Source organism: Dama dama, chromosome 12 (assembly GCF_033118175.1).
Source record: "Dama dama isolate Ldn47 chromosome 12, ASM3311817v1, whole genome shotgun sequence".
NCBI classification, from domain to species: domain Eukaryota; kingdom Metazoa; phylum Chordata; class Mammalia; order Artiodactyla; family Cervidae; genus Dama; species Dama dama.
Window position 1 is genome coordinate 78,688,662 of NC_083692.1, and position 16,776 is coordinate 78,705,437.

Consider the following 16,776-nt stretch of genomic DNA (forward strand, 5'->3'; position numbering starts at 1 on the left):
ATTTCTACATTAGGTGGAAGAACAGCATACATAGCTGTGAGGATGCATGCTTATTATATCTTACACTGTTTCCATAATGTATTACACCTAATATTTTAAAATAAGAGCTACCTACTCAATTCCTTCACAGGTGCAATGACTGAACACAACATTGGTGGGGTCATCAATCTTCGCTGCAATATTAGATTTAACTCGTTTTTATTTTCAGATGTAATTGATATCAACTGAAGAGCTGGTTAATGCAAAAGGAAGTATGGGTTGAGTGAGACTCTCACCTGGTCCACAGAGAAGCTGACATGCCCACATCAGCTTGCGACTCCAGGAAACCCCTGTTTCCTGTTGTGGAGCTGCAGCAGCACACACCCAGCAATCCTTCCCTCACCCTGTCAGGCTCATCTCACCTTGCACACCCTTGACATTGAAGAAGAAGATATTTTCCATCTAGTGGAAGAGCTGAAACATGCTTCTCTCCAGCCTTCTGAAGGTGGTCGTGGCTTCACTGTGTTTAGGTAAGGATGGTCCCGGTGGGATTGTGACTCCTTTGTGACCTAAGGACTGGGGGAACAGACAGTCTTATGGGTACCCTGGGAAGAAGGGGTAGTAGGATCTAAAATAGGATTTCTTTATTCCACACCACTTATTCCTAAAGTTCTGATTCTATTTTTTTTTCCCTTTAGGACCCATTATTGCCCAGAAGGTAACTCAAGACCCAGAACCAATGTTAGTACAGGAGAAGGAGGCTGTGACCCTGGACTGCACATATGACGCCAGTGATTTAAGTTATAGTTTATTCTGGTACAAGCAGCCCAGCAGTGGGGCAGTGATTTTTCTCCTTCGTCAGGATTCTCATAGCAAGGAAAATGCCACAGAAGGTCGCTACTCATTGAATTTCCAGAAAGCAAGCAAATCCATCACACTTGTCATCTCAGCTTCACAGCTGGAGGACTCTGCAGTGTATTTCTGTGCACTGAGAGAGCCCACAATGAGACGCACGTAGGAGGGGCTTGTACCAAAACCTAGGGCTCTGCTCCACCTGCTGTAGGGGCCAGGGCAGGGAATTGGCAGCACAGATGGAAGTGGCTAGGATGACAGTACAGGTGTAGGGTTGGAGGGAAGACGCTCACCCTGAGAAAATACCTCTCTAGGTTCATAGACCGTGTTCAGAGCTATCATCAAAAGCACCTTTATTCCTGAGTCATTGTCTTGAAGGTAGACATGTAGCATTTTTAGCCAAAGATCAGAAAGAAAGAACAGCCACATAAGATATTTGCCATTTGGTGATCAGATTGAGCTAGAAGAATTGGCTAAGGAAGTTCAGAAACATATGATGAAAACATCAGTAAAAGTAGGTGTGAATTGTTGGTTTTTCAGTTCAATTTTTCAATAAATATTTATGGATTATATATTGTGTGGATGAAGAAAAATTCTCCTCTACCCTCTTTGTGTCCCTGGTTAGGCCTAAGAATTAAACTGACCTAAGGCAGATTAGAGGAGAAAAGCATGCAAATTTTGTTAAATTTGTACATGTACATGGGAGCCTTCACAAGAAAATGAAGACCTGAAGAAGCACCCAGAGCAGGGATAGTTTTTATACTTGTGTATGAAGAAACAATAGATCTGTGAAGAAATGACAAGACCATGGGCTAGTGATAGTCCACTTACCCCCTGTGTATCCCCATCTTTCCTGAATACAAAGAGCCTTGGTGCCATTATAGAATCTCTCTTCAAAAAAAGAATTCATTTAATGCTTTTAGGCAGAAAAAAAGGATCCTTTCCTGCATTTACTCAAAATAATTTTTATGTCAAAGAGGCATAATTTGGGTTAACATATTCTGGATTCCTTCAATTATGTTATAGGCATTGTTTTCAATAATGAAGGTCCTCTCAGAATGATGTCTCTTTTTATAGACCACACTGTTTTATAGTATTTCTGAATTAGTTTGATTTAGGTCTGTTTGGTGTGAGTCCATGGTACTCATATTTACTTTCTAAGGTGACTACTAGGCAACTTTTCTCAGTTTGTAAAGGACTTTTAGTATTTTTCTTTATATTTTAGTTTTTACCTTATCTTCAAACAAATTTCTCTATATATATTCCTACATGTTCATGTCTCTATGCATAATTAATTTAATTTTCTTTTTTATTTTTAATTTTCTTCCAAGTACAAAAATGTTATTTAGATTAAATAACTATAGTATGTAACTCAAGAAATTAGTATGAACAATAAAACAAAATAAAAGAAATCAAAGTGAAGGAATTAAAGATAAAGCAGAAATTGACTGATCACAGGAAAATAATAAAGTCAATAATAAAACCATAATCTGACATTTTGAAAAAGATTATTTTAATACTTGGAAGTGTATTAACAGATGGATTTGATCTGGAAAGATTCCCTTTCAACCTGGCATGATTCACATGAATCATGTGAATTAACATCTCACGGAAATATACCTTTTTTCCCTCTCATTTTTATCAACACAGCATGGATCCCGGTGAGAAATTTCAGTATAGTATTCATTAATTCTTAGTTTTCTGGTAAGCACTGGGAAAACACTAGTTGTCAAGACAGATGTGATTTCCGCTTTTATGGAGCTCATGTCCCAGGGGGCTGAGTGGTATCCAGTACCGGATAGCAGGCAAAAAGGACATCACAGCACAGACTGTGTGGCCTTAAGCAGGTGTTCACTGTGACTTTCTGTTTCCTCATCTGTGACGTGTGGAGGTTCGTTATGAAGCTGCTGTTGAGTTAACGTTAGTCGCTTAGTCGTGTGCAACTCCTCTGCGGCCCGTGGGCTGGAGCCCATAGGCTCCTCTGTGCATGGAAGTCCGCAGGCAAGAATACTCGAGTGAGCTGCCACTTTTTCCTCCAGGGGGTCTTCCCGACCAAGGGACTGAACCTAGGTCTCCTGTATTGCAGACAGATATTTTTTCCGTCTGCGCCACCAGGGAAGTCCTTTCCAAAATTTTACTGACCTCACAGGGGTACTTAGTTCACTATCCTTTTTGAATTCTTAATTATTCACCCCTCCCTTAGTTAAGAAAGGACTATTAGATGTTGTAGAAGTTATCAAAATGCTTCTCACATTGTCTCACAGTGTTAGAGTGATAAAAAGCCAAGGGTGCAGGAAGAGAGTAGAGTGACACGGGAAGTCACCGACCTTTAACGCATCAGAAATACTGTTCTATCAGAAATACTGTCGCTGGACGGGAGAGGGAGGAGGGAAAGGGAGAGAAATGCAGGCAGGGGGGAAGGCAGGCACCGACTTTGTTCTTTCATCCTGAACACTTTTGTATACATTTGATATTATCCTTAATAAAATGATGAATTGAAATTAGCCAGATTCAAACCCTGTCATCTTCATCACAGCACGACTTCTGAGGTACTCCTTAGCCTCTCTGTGCATCAGTTTCTTAACATGTAAAATGGCAATAATAGAACCTACTTCTTGGACTTAAGAATCAAAATCATCTATATATCTCTATCTGTTTAAAATCATTACAAAATTAAATTTTATATACATACTTGCCTGTGTGTTTTATATAAATAAAATTTTAAGCACAGGTATATATTATGGCATCTTGATACAGCAAGGATCACTCACTGATGACCATTATTAATATAAAAGGCTGAGTTTCTTTCAGTACCTACATCAGATTTTCATTCATGTCATTTTTTTACAACACAAAATTTCTCTTTATTTTTCAAGAAAGGAACCAAAGCTCAGTGAAAAGCCAGGGCCATGCTGGCACTGCTAGAAATGTCGCCTGTGGTCAATGTTCCCACCCTCAGCAGCCCCTCCGGACAAGCCCCTGGTCCTGACAGAGAAGAGCAGGTGACTTATGTTCAACATAAAAGTGCCCTTCTCAGGGCCAGGCAGGGCCACTTTAATTCCCCTGACTATATAACTGAAGGCATATTCTCCCGTATTTGTTGACAGATCAATGAAAAAATGCTCTAAGACATGATCAATATTCACTACAGCCTTCAAACTGATTTGGTTTCAGCCTTGCACACAGTTAATAAACATTCAGCAAAGTTCCACGTGTCAAGATAAAAGATAATGAAGAAATGACATTTTTTCACCTGAAAAAAAAATATTGCTATTGGATAACTTGTGAGACACAATATCTCTGTAAGTTAAGGAGGGATTATTCCTGTTTTTATTTTAAACACTTTTTCAATATATCTGAAACATGATTGATTGATGAATTAATTTTCCCTGAGATGATGTGATCACTGGCAAAGAGGATATTCCCATCCTGTATCCAGTTTGAAGGCAGACTGCCATTGGAGTGGAGTGAGTTTTTCACATGCTCCAAGAAACTAGGAGAAAGTATCACCCCCTCCCAAGGCAAGAACATCTCCCCTCGCTCCTCTGCTCATGAGCAGGAATGTGGAGCCACTTGGGGCAGTGCTCTGCATCTCTGCTACAATTGGGCCCATTGCACAGAGTGTACTGTCTGCATCTGTGCAGGCCGAACTCTTGTCTGCAACTTTGGGACCAGACTTTCTGTAAGCTCAGCGGGGGACACAGAAGGTGAAAAGAGATATATGTTTTATTTCTGGGCAGTCTAGGAGATGTGGTATAAACACTGAATCATTGTCATTTTATAATTTATAGGCACAACTATAAAAATGCAGAATTTAATAGTTATAATGGTTTAATATTCCTGGAGGATATAGTCTCCATCCTTATTTAACAGGGGCGATGTCTGAACACTCATCTGAAGGTAAACACAGATTTCCTCCAAACAGTCTCGCACACTGGGTGTTGGACACCTGAGCACTGGGGCTTTAAGATCTTGATAAACAGGACTTAGGAAGGGAAAGGGAGATGAAAAACAAAGCTAAATATGAACAGTGAAAGAAAAGTGTCCAAGCAAGTTTTATTCCCCTGGTGGTAACTGAGTCAGCTCTCTACTTCCGGTCTGATCCCTCATTCCACATCTCTGGGTCTGGGCTCCTGGGACTACAGACAGGGCAGAGGATTTTTTTTTTTTTTTACCTGCTCCTCAGTCAACTGAAAGCAGTTTGAAATAGGAATTACGTCTGGTTTTGGTTTCCATGTTGTAGACAACTCTGTAAATTTCCAGAATGAATGCTGGAGCCTAGGGATTCGTGAACATGCACAAAAGTTTAAAGAACCTCAGTGATCCATTGAGCCAGAGAGTCCTACCAGCATGATAACTTGACTCAAGATCTTAATTTTAGGGGGAACTTTGGACCAGGGTATAGGACTCTGCGCTCCCAGTGCAGGAGTCCTGAGTGTGATCCTTGATCAGAGAACTAGATCTCACAAGCCAAAATTAAGACCCAGCACAACCGAAAGCAAAAACAAAACAGAACAACTCAGCAAACAGTTGCGCATTAAAAAAATACCTTAATTTTAGAAAAACAGGTCATTTTTACTGTTGAGAAATTCTATGTCCATTAATAGGTATCATTTGAAGAAGATTGCTCTTGTGTTCAACTGACTTGGTCATTGCCATTTAGAAAAATTTATTTTTAATTGGAAGATAATTGGAAGCCTATAGGTAAAAGGATGACACTAGAACCTTTCCAAACAAAACACCATACACAAAAATAAACTCAAAATGGATTAATGACTTAAATGTAAGGCCAGAATCCATAAAACTCTTAGAGGAAAACATAGGCAGTACACTCTTTGACATACATCACAGCATGATCCTCTGTGACCCACTCCCTAGGGTATTGGAAATAAAAACAAAAATAAACAAGTCAAACTTAATTAAACTAAAAGTCACAGCCATTGTTCCTGGGTTGACAACACTGCCCTGAGAGCCTGTGTAAGGCAACCTCACAGCTGTCTGCAGCCACAACATCCCCATGCCTTAAAATGGATTATGTCAGCAAAGAACAATGTTTTCACTTCTTACCATAATACAGTCTTACTTTGCATAAGGTTAACCCAATCCTAGAGAAAACAAGCTATGAAATGGCCCCGTTAAATCTTCTGGGTTCACTTCACTAGCCCAGATAATTGCACAGGAAACTAGACAAATGGGCGGACAGGTACTGAGCAAACAGTTTCTTTCCATTGAGATTCCTGAATCCCTAATAAAACAAATAAACAGAAGACAGATGAATACCACACACATGCCTCTGGAATGAAGCTGCTGCTGCCGCTGAGTCACGTCAGTCGTGTCCAATCTGTGTGACCCCCAGACGGCAGCCCACCAGGCTCCCGTCCCTGGGATTCTCCAGGCAAGAATACCGGAGTGGGCTGCCATCTCCTTCTCCAGTGCATGAAAGTGAAAAGTGAAAGTGAAGTCGCTCAGTCGTGTCCGACTTCGTGACCCCATGGACTGTAGCCTACCAGGCTCCTCCGTCCATGGGATTTTCCAGGCAAGAGTACTGGAGTGGGGTGCCGTTGCCTTCTCCGAGTGCCTGGCTAATATATTCGGCATCTAAACTTGACATTCTAAAAAAAAAATAGTTGAGTTAAAACAACTATGTGACAAGAAATAAACGATAGTGTTTGTGTTTCAAGAACCAAGGTACCTAGTTAAGGTCACCTGTGCCTCATGAGGCTAACGGTGTAAGGTTGCTGTCACCCAGAATGGTCCAAATCCCCCCCCTACTCCGCCCCACCCCTCCCTTACCCTTATCTCTCTCTTTCTCTCTTTTTCGTCAACATTCCTCCTCTCTGTTACACACCTTTTAGGTGTTTCAGGATCTCCGTTCTCCTATTCTGTCTCAATCCCACAATGAGACAGCTGCACTATTTGTGGTAAATCCCTCATGCACTGGTGCTTAGAAACTGCCTCCGTGAAGTAAGCTGGGCAATGTTAGTGCTCATCTCACCTGTTTTCCCTATCTCAGTGCTACCTGATGTTCAAGGTCCAAAAATAGTTTTCTAGTTGGAAGATTAACTCTACTGTTATCAGTGAAAAAGAAGTCACGTATTTTATTTTTATTGTGCTTTACCAATCTGTCATTCCATGATAAATCAGGATAATAACCTTATAATTTAACTACACATTATTTGACCCCTGCCTTAGATAAAATTTTCTCCACGGCATGTTGACAGAGTCAACATGAATATAACTACTTCAGAGAAATGACTTGGGGAGAGGAGGAAGCACTTTCCATATACAGGGATCCTTCTCTGACCCATGGGAATCCGAGACATACACGAGGAAGAATCCTCTGACTATTCCACCTAGAAATTCTAACTGGGGTTTCTTGTGAAGCTAGAGATACCTGTGCCATGCAAAAAAATTATGGAAGTAATAATAGAGTATTTCCCTAAGCACGGTTATGTTTAGGACTCTCTTCTTAGAGTTCTGTCCCATTCTCCTGTATGTAATTCCACAAGCTGTTATCAGGAGGAATAGGTCAGACTAGACTGTAGCGCAATTCTCATGATCACCCCCAGAGGGCGGGGCTTCCTTCAGATGCGGTTCCTCATTGTGTTCAGGAGCTGGTTTCACTTGCCTACTTTGCAGCCACAATCAGAATATTTCCTCAGTACAGAAAGGGGCTCTCAGTTTCTGAGGGAGGAGCTTCTGTAACATCTAGCTGCAGGCTAGATCTGTTAGACTGCTGTATTCCAGCGAGGATCGTTTTCCTTTGCGAACATGCATTCTGCCACTCACTCAGTTTTTCTGATCATCTTAATATTCAGTAAGTAACATTTTATTCTAAATGTTAATGATTTTTCACTTACAACCATAGGTAAGTTTTGTTTTTCTTCTCTGACTGAAAACTCCTCTCCTGTACATTTCTATCATAACAATGTGATTTTCTTGTAGGAGAGACCAATGGTGACTCAGTGAACCAGACAGAAGGCCCAGTGACTGTCTCAGAGGGGGCTCTCATGACCCTGAACTGCACTTACCAGACCACATATTCGAATTCGTATCTTTTCTGGTATGTCCAGCATCTCAACAAAGCTCCTCAACTCCTCCTGAAGGGCTTAACAGCAGACAAGAAGGTGGAGCATGAAGGTTTTCAGGCCACTCTTGTGAAGAGGGACAGCTCCTTCCACCTGCAGAAACAGGCAGTGCAAGCATCAGACTCGGCTGTGTACTACTGTGCTCTGAGGGACACAGTGATGGAGGGCTGCAGGGGGAGCTGAGCACAAACCCAGATGCAGATGGGGCTCCGGCTGTGGGCAGACCCAGAAGGGGGTGTTGTTTCTCTCTCAGAAGTGCTGTCAAAGCACTTCCAGCTCTGATACTCCGGGCCAAGGACCTTGGAATTCTTGGGTTGCCTGACAGAGGAATCTGGGGCAGGACAGTGTAAAGAGGAACCTAAGCGCTTTGCTCCAGAATTGCCTGTTTTCAGCCCATCCACATGCCCCCAGATTGAATAGAATCCCTTAAAGTGACATTAACTCTTCAACAACAATTCAGACTGTATATGCTGAAGTATTCCACAATGTGTTAATGAAAATTCCAAGGCTCATTGTTGATGGATGACTGTGTGATCTGGAAGCTAGTCTCTGGTTTTTAAAATTCAGGCCAAAATTGTGTATCCTGCTGAGTTTCACCTGCAGACACTCCATCTTCAGTGACTGGAGCTTTATTCTCTCTTTCCTTGACTTTTCCATCCCTTCTGGTTGCTCCAGAAATGCTGCTGCCTAAGTAAGTTCCAAGAGGAGAGTTTCTGACAAGATATTCCTTCTGTCAAGGGCCCTGTGGATCAGAGCAGCCCTCTCTGTAAATATCGCAGGTGTTGTGTGTATTGTTTGTATTCATACTGAGTGCAGGATATTCTCTTTGATAACCTCATCTAACCTCAGGATAACCTCAGGATATTCTCTAATAACCTCATCTCGTGGAAATGAATGCCAAAGAATGTTCAAGTTACCATAAAATTGCACTCATTTCACATGTTAGCAAGATTATGCTCAAAATCCTTCAAGCTATGCTTCAGAAGTACATGAACCAAGAATTTCAGATGTAGAAGCTGAGTTTAGAAAGGGCAGAGGAACGAGAGCAGATCCGATATCTGCTGGATCACAGAAAAAGCAAGGGAATTTTAAAAACAAATCTACTTCTGCTTCATTGACTACTCTAAAGCCTTTCACTGTGTGGATCACAACAAACTGGAAACTTCTTAAAAAGATGGGGATACCCAAGAAACCTGTATGCAGTACAAGAAGCAACAGTTAGTACTGCACATGGAACAATGGACTGGTTCAAATTTGGAAAAGGAGTACTTCAAGGCTATATATTGTCACCCTGCTTATTTAACTTATATGCAGAGTACAGCATGCCAAATGCTGGGCTGGATGATTCACAAGCTGGAATCAAGATTGCCAGGAGAAATATCAACAACCTCAGAAGTGCAGATGATACCACTCTAATGGCAGAAAGCAAAGAGAAGCTAAAGAGCCTTTTGATGGGGATGAAAGAGGAGAGTGAAAAAACTGGAGTAAAACTCAACATTCAAAAAACTGAGATGATGACATCTGGTCCCACCACTTTATGGCAAATAGATGGGGAAAAAGTGGAAACAATGACAGATTTTATTTTCTTTGTTTCCAAAGTCACTGCAGATTGTGACTGCATTCATAAAATTAAAAAACTCTTGATCCTTGGAAGAAAAGATATGACAAACATAGACAGTGTGTTAAAAAGCAGAGACATTACTTTACCGACAAAGGTCCCTATAGTCAGAGCTATGGTTTACCTAGTAAGCATGTATGGATGTGAACGTTGGACCATAAAGAAGGCTGAGCGCTGAAGAATTGATGCTTTTGAACTGTGGTTTTGGAGAAGATTCTTGAGAGTCTCCTGGACTGCAAGGTGATCAAAGCAGTCTATCCTAAAGAATATCAACCCTGAACATTCATTGAAAGGACTGATACTGAAGCTATAAATTTCAATATTTCGGCCACCTGATATGAAGAACCAATTCACTGGAGAAGACCCTGATGCTGGGAAAGATTGAGGGCAAGAGGATAAGGAGGTGACAGAGGATAAGATGGTTGGATGGCATCACTGACTCAATGGACAGGAGTTTGAGCAAATTCTGGGAGCTCATGAAGGACAGGGAAGCCTGACGTGCTGCAGTTCCTGGGGTCGTAAAGAGTCAGACATGACCTAGGGACTGAACCACAGCACAAGCAGGGGAAATTAATTCATCAGTCAGTCATCCTTCAGATACATGGGGGAAGTATTTATGTTCTCTTAGTAGGCTATCTTGCAGAGGAGTGGGCTTTTCACCTGCTCAGGAGACTAGGAGAAATTGCCACCCACTCAGCGAGCAGGAGCATCTCCACACTCCTCTGCTCATGAGCGGGATATGGAGCCACTCTGGTCCCTGCTCTGTGTCCCTGCTATAGTCATGCCCATTGCACAGAGTCCCCTCATCTTCTCAGGATGATCTCCTGTCTGCAACTTCCAGGTGCAGACTTTCTGGAGGACAGTGGTGGGCACAGCAGGTAGGAAGAGATGGATGTTTTACTGCTGGGCAGTCTGTGAGGTGTGGCCAGGACACTGAATCCTTGTCATTTCATAATTTACAGGCCTGTGTGTATTGTGTCTGGTGCTCAGTTGCTAAGTGGCATCTGACTCTCTGCCATCCTGTGGACTGTAGCTGCCAGGCTCCCCTGTCCGTGGAATTTTCCAGGCAAGAACACTGGAGTGGGTTGCTATTTTCTCCTCCAGGGGATCTTCCTGACCCAGGGATGGAACTCTCATCTCCTCAATTGGCAGGCAGATTCTTTACTGCTGAGCTACTGGGGAAACGCAATGTATAGACACAACTCCTTAAATGCAGAGTTTAATAGTTACAGTAGTTTTATGGTCTTGGCAGATGCACTCACCATCGTCACTTAGGGTGGGTCTGGACACCCATCTGAAGGTGAGCACTGCCTTCCTCCCTGACATCCTAGAGTCCTGCTCACTGGGGCTGGTCACCTGTGCCCTGGGGGCTCAACATCTTGATAAAGAGGCCTAGAAATGGAGAGGGAGATGAAAGAACAAAAATAAATCTCAACGGTGGGGAGAAAAGTATTCTAGCAGGTTTAATTTCCCTGGTGGTAACTGCATCAGCTCTCTACTTCCAGTCTGGTCCCTCATTTCATGTATTGGGGTCCAGGCTAGTGGGAGTACAGACAGAGCATAGGATTTTTTTTTTTTTTGCTTATCTGCTTCTCAATCAACTGAAAGCAATTTGAGATAGGAATTGGATCTGATTTTGGTTTCCACATTGCAGACAACCCTGTGAATTTCCAGAATGAATGCTGGAAGCTAGGGATTCCTGAAAATGCACAAGAGTTTAAGACAATCTAGGTGATCTGCTGAGCCAGAGAGTCCTGCCAGCATGATAACTTCAACTCAAGATTCTAATTTTAGGTGGAGGGTTGGTTCAGTGAGTAGGACTCTGCACCCACATTGCTGGAGGCCCAGGTTCGATCCCTGGTCAGGGAACTGGATCCCACAAGCCTAACCTAAGACCTGGCGCAGACAAAAAACAAGCAAAAAGAACAATTCAGCAAACAGCTGTGCATTAAAAATGATCCCAGTTTTGGTAAGAACTAACAAAATTCATTTTAACTGGTGAGAAAATCTCTGTAGAGATTTGAAGAAGCCTGTTCTTGAGTTCCAGAGAAGACAATGGCTCCCCACTCCAGTGCTCTTGGCTGGAAAATACCATGGACGGAGGAGCCTGGTGGGCTGCTGTCCATGGGGTCACTAAGAGTCGGATATGATTGGGCGACTTCACTTTCACTTTCATGCATTGGAGAAGGAAATGGCAACCCACTCCAGTGTTCTTGCCTGGAGAATCCCAGGGACGGGGGAGCCTGGTGGGCTGCCGTCTATGGGGTCACATAGAGTCGGACACGACTGAAACGACTTAGCAGCAGCAGAAGCAGCAGCAGTTCTTGAGTTCAACTGACTTAGTCACAACCATTATTACTGGATTGACAGCACTGCCCTGAGAGCCCGTGTAAGGCAACCTCACAGCTGTCTGCAGCCACAGCGTTTCCATGCCTTAACACGGTTTATGTCAGCAAAGAACAATGTTTTGACTTCTTGCCATAATATAGTCAGACTTTGCATAAAATATACCCTATCCTAGAGGAAAGAACAAGCTATGAAATGACCCCATTAAATCTTCTGCTGGATTCACTTCACTAGCATAAATAATTGCACAGGGAACTAGACAAACAGGCTGACAGACACTGAGCAAACAGTTCTTTCCATTGAGATTCCTGAATCCCTAATAAATAAACAGAAGACAGATAAATACCACACACATGCCTCTGGAATGAAGAGTGCCTGGCTAATATATTCAGCATCTAAACTTGACATTCTAAAAAAAATACTTAGTTGAATTAAAGCAAGAATGTGACAAGAGGTAAAAAGATGTTTCAGGAACCAGGTTTCCAAAATACGGTCACCCGTCTCTCATGAGGCTGAAGGTGTGAGGTGGCTGTCATCCAAGTAGGGTCCAGGGCCCCAAATGAGGCCCCTTCAGGGAGGTTTACCAAGCTGATTTGGTCTTCTCTCTTTAATTACAGATCAGTACTCAGTCCAGGATTCACAGTGACTCCTCCCCCCACCTCTTTGCCCTCATCTTTCTCCCTCTCTCTCTTTTGCCCACATCCCTCCTCTCTGGTACACTCGTCCACAAATTTCTAGGTTCCTCAGGATCCCCAAAACATTATTCCATCTCACAGTGAGACAGTTGGGCCATTTTTGTTAAATCCCTCATGCACTGGTACCTAGAAGCTGCCTCCGTGAAGATGGCTGGGTGACGTCCTGGCTCATCTCATCTGTTTTCCTCACCTCTGTGCTATCTGATGTCCAAGATCCACAACTTGTCTCATATATTTTCTCCAGTTTGCTAGTTGAAAGGTGAACTCTACCTTTATCAGTAAAAAGAAGTAACAGCAATTTATTTTTTTAATTTTACAAATATGACATTTTATGATGGATAGGTGTAATAACCTGCTCATTCAACCACACATTAGATGAGATCTGCCTTAAATGATCAGGTGGCTTGGATGTGTAAAGAATCCACCTGAAATGCCGGGGATGCAGGAGACTCTGGCTCAATCCCTGTGTTGAGAAGATTCCCTGGAGGAGGGCATGGCAAGCCACTCTAGTATTCTTGCCTGGAAGATCCCATGGACAGAGGAGCCTGGTAGGCCATAGTCTCTAGGGCCACAAAGAGTCAGACACGACTGAGCGACTGAGCCCAGCAGAGGGCACAGGGATCGTTCATTCACCTGATCGTTCAGCCACACATTGTTTGAGACCTGACTTAGATAATGTTTCCAACATTATGTAACATTCCAACATTCCAGCAGCATGTTGGCTGTGCCTTGGGGATGAATAGAGCTAATTCAGGTGAAGGTCTTGGGGAGAGAAGAGAGTGCTTTCCATGCAGAGGGGTCCTTTTCTGACCCATGGAAATCATGGAGACGTATGTAAAGAAGAAACCCTCTGACTATTCCACCTACAAATTGTTAACTGGCATTCTTTGCAAAGCTAGTGATATCATACCACACAGAAAATAATGGATGTAATAATGGAACGTTTCCCAAAGCATGTTTGTGTCTAGGGCTCTACTCTTAGAGTCCTGTCCCATTCTCCTGTGTGTACCCCACAAACTCTCATCAGGAGGACTAGGTCAGGAGTAGGTCAGGATGAGGAGAGCGAAAAAGCTGGCTTTAAACTAAGCATTCAATAACTAAGGTCATGGCATCCAGTCCCATCACTTCGTGGCAAATAGATGAGGAAACAATGCAAACAGTGACAGACTTTATTTTCTAGGGCTCCGAAATCACTGTGAATGGTGACTGCAGACATGAAATTAAAAGACACTTGCTCCTTGGAAGAAAAGCTGTGACCAACCTAAACAGCATATTAAAAAGCAGAGACATTACTTTGCTGACAAAGGTCCATATAGTCAAACCTATGGTTTTTCCTGTAGTCATGTATGGATGTGAGAGTTGGACCAAAAAAGAAAGCTGAGCACCGAAGAATTGATGCTTTTGAACTATGGTGTTCAAAAGAGAACCCCTTGGCTCTTGAGAGCCCCTTGGACTGCAAGGGGATCAAACCAGTCAGTCCTAAAAGAAATCAGTTCTGAATATTCACTGGAAGGACTGATGTTGAAGTTGCAGCTCCAATACTTTGGCCACCTGATGTGAAGAGCCAACTCATTGGAAAAGACCCTGATGCTGGGAAAGATTGAAGGCAGGAGGAGAAAGGGACGACAGAAGATGAGATGGTTGGATGGCATCACCGACTCAATGGACATGGGTCTGAGCAAGCTCCAGGAGCTGGTGTTGGACAGGGAAGCCTGGTCTGCTGCTGTCCATGGGGTCACAAAGAGTTGGACACGACTGAGCTACTGAACTGAACTGAGGTCAGACATGACTGTGGTGTAATCTTTAAGATCACCACCAAAGGGCGGGGCTTCCTTCAAATGCGATTCCTTTTTGTATTCAGGAGCTGGTTTGACTTGCCTCCTCTGTAGCCACAAGACAGGTGACTGCTGCTGTGCAGAAATGGGTCCCCATTTTCTGAGTGAGGAGCTTCTGTAACATCCAGCTGAAGACTAACTTTGCTAGATTTGATGTTTCTAGGGAACAAGGACTGTCGCCAGAATGTTTTCTGCCACTCACTCAGTTCTGGTCATCTTCTTAATACTTGGTAAGTAGCATTTTATCCTAAAATGATTTCTCATTTTCCTATGATAACAGGTCAGTTTTATTTTTCTTCTCTGGCTGAAAACTCTCTTCCTGTACATTTCTACTATAACGAAGTGATTCTCTTGTAGGAGGGACCAATGGTGACTCAGTGAGCCAGACAGAAGGCCCAGTGACTGTCTCAGAGGGGGCTCTCATGACCCTGAACGGCACTTACCAGACCAAGTATTCATCTTCCTATCTTTTCTGGTATGTCCAGCATCGCAACAAAGCTCTTCAACTCCTCCTGAAGGGCTTAACAGCAGACAAGAAGGTAGAGCATAAATGTTTTCAGGCCACTATTGTTAAGAGGGACAGCTCCTTCCACCTGCAGAAACAGGCAGTGCAAGCATGAGATTCGGCTGTGTACTACTGTGCTCTGAGTGACACAGTGATGGAGGGCTGCAGGGGGAGCTGAGCACAAACCCAGATGCAGATGGGGCTCTGGCTGTGGGAGACCCGGAAGGAGGTGTTGTTTCTCTCTCAGAGATGCTGTCAAAGCACTTCCAGCTCTGATACTCCGGGCCAAGGACCTTGGAATTCTTGGGTTGCCTGACAGAGGAATCTGGGACAGGACAGTGTAAAGAGGAACCTAAGTGCTTTTCTCCAGAAATGCCTGTTTTCAGCCCATCCACATGCCCCCAGATGGCATAGAATCCCTTAAAGTGACATTAAGTCTTCAACAACAACTCAGATTATATATGCTGGAATATTTCACAATGTGTTAATGAAAATTCCAGGGCTCAATGCTGATGGATGACTGTGCAATCTGGAAACTAGTCTCTGCTTTTTAAAATTCAGGCCAAGATTGTGTATCCTGCTGAGTTTCACCTGCAGACACTCCATCTTCAGTGACTGGACTTTTATTCTCTCTTTTCTTGACTTTTCCATCCCTTCTGGTTGCTCCAGAAATGCTGCTACCTAAGTAAATTCCAAGAGGAGAGTTTCTAACAAGGTATTCCTTCTGTCAAGTGCCCTGTGGATCAGAGCAGCCCACTCTGTAAATATTGCAGTTGTTGTGTGTATCGTTTTTATTCATACTGGGTACAGGATATTCTCTTTGCTAATAACCTCATGTCAGGGAAGTGAAGGCCAAAGAATGTTCAGATTACCATACAATTGCACTCATTTCACATGTTAGCAAGATTATGCTCAAAATCCTTCAAGATGTACTTCAGCAGTACATGAACCAAGAATTTCAGATGTAGAAGCTGGGTTTAGAAAAGGCAGAGGAACCAGAGCAGATCCAATATCTGATGGATCACAGGAAAAGCAAGGGAATTAAAAAAATAAAAAATCTGCTTCATTGACTACACTAATGCCTTTGACTGTGTGGATCACAACAAACTGTGGAAAGTTCTTAAAAAGATGGGGATACCCAAGAAACCTGTATGCAGGACAAGAAGCAACAGTTAGTACTGCACATGGAACAATGGACTGGTTCAATATTGGGAAAGGAGTATATCAAGGCTATATATTGTCACCGTGCTTATTTAACTTATATGTGGAATACATCAGGTGAAATGCAGGGCTGGATGATTCACAAGCTGGAATCAAGATTGCCAGGAGAAATATCAACAACCTCAGATATGCAGATGACACCACTCTGATGGCAGAAAGTGAAAAAAAACTAAAGAATATCTTGATGCAGGTGAAAGAGGAGAGTGAAATAGCTGGATTAAAACTCAACATTAAAAAAAACTAAGATTACGGCATCCAGTCCCATTATTTTATGGCAAATAGATGGGGAAAATGTGGAAACAGTGACAGATTTAATTTTCTTGGGCTTCAAAGTCACTGCAAATGGTGACTGTAGCCATGAAATTAAAAGATGCTTGCTCCTTGGAAGAAAAGCTATAATCAGCCTAGACAGCATGTTAAGAAGCAGAGACATTACTTTACCAGCAAAGGTCCATATAGTCAGAGCTATGGTTTTCCCGGTAATCATGAATGGATGTGTGCCTGGAGCTATTATGGGAGATCCCACCCGTGACAAGGTCATGAGAAGAAGACCTGAAACGCAAGGCTGTTCAGGCTACAAGGGACCCTCCAGGTTGACCCCGGCCTCTACCCCATCCTGTATCCTTCCCCTCTTGCT

General features: G+C 42.9%; 2 gene segments (V, D, J or C); both read left to right on the forward strand.

Annotated features, from left to right (window-relative positions):
- Window positions 1–423: 423 nt before the first annotated feature.
- Window positions 424–997, forward strand: LOC133067073 (T cell receptor alpha variable 14/delta variable 4-like). The segment is given in 2 exon segments: window positions 424–509; window positions 678–997. Coding segments are annotated over 2 exon segments (369 nt in total).
- Window positions 998–7,501: 6,504 nt separating this feature from the next.
- On the forward strand, window positions 7,502–8,201 carry LOC133067074 (T cell receptor alpha variable 18-like). The segment is given in 2 exon segments: window positions 7,502–7,648; window positions 7,777–8,201. Coding segments are annotated over 2 exon segments (471 nt in total).
- Window positions 8,202–16,776: the final 8,575 nt, after the last annotated feature.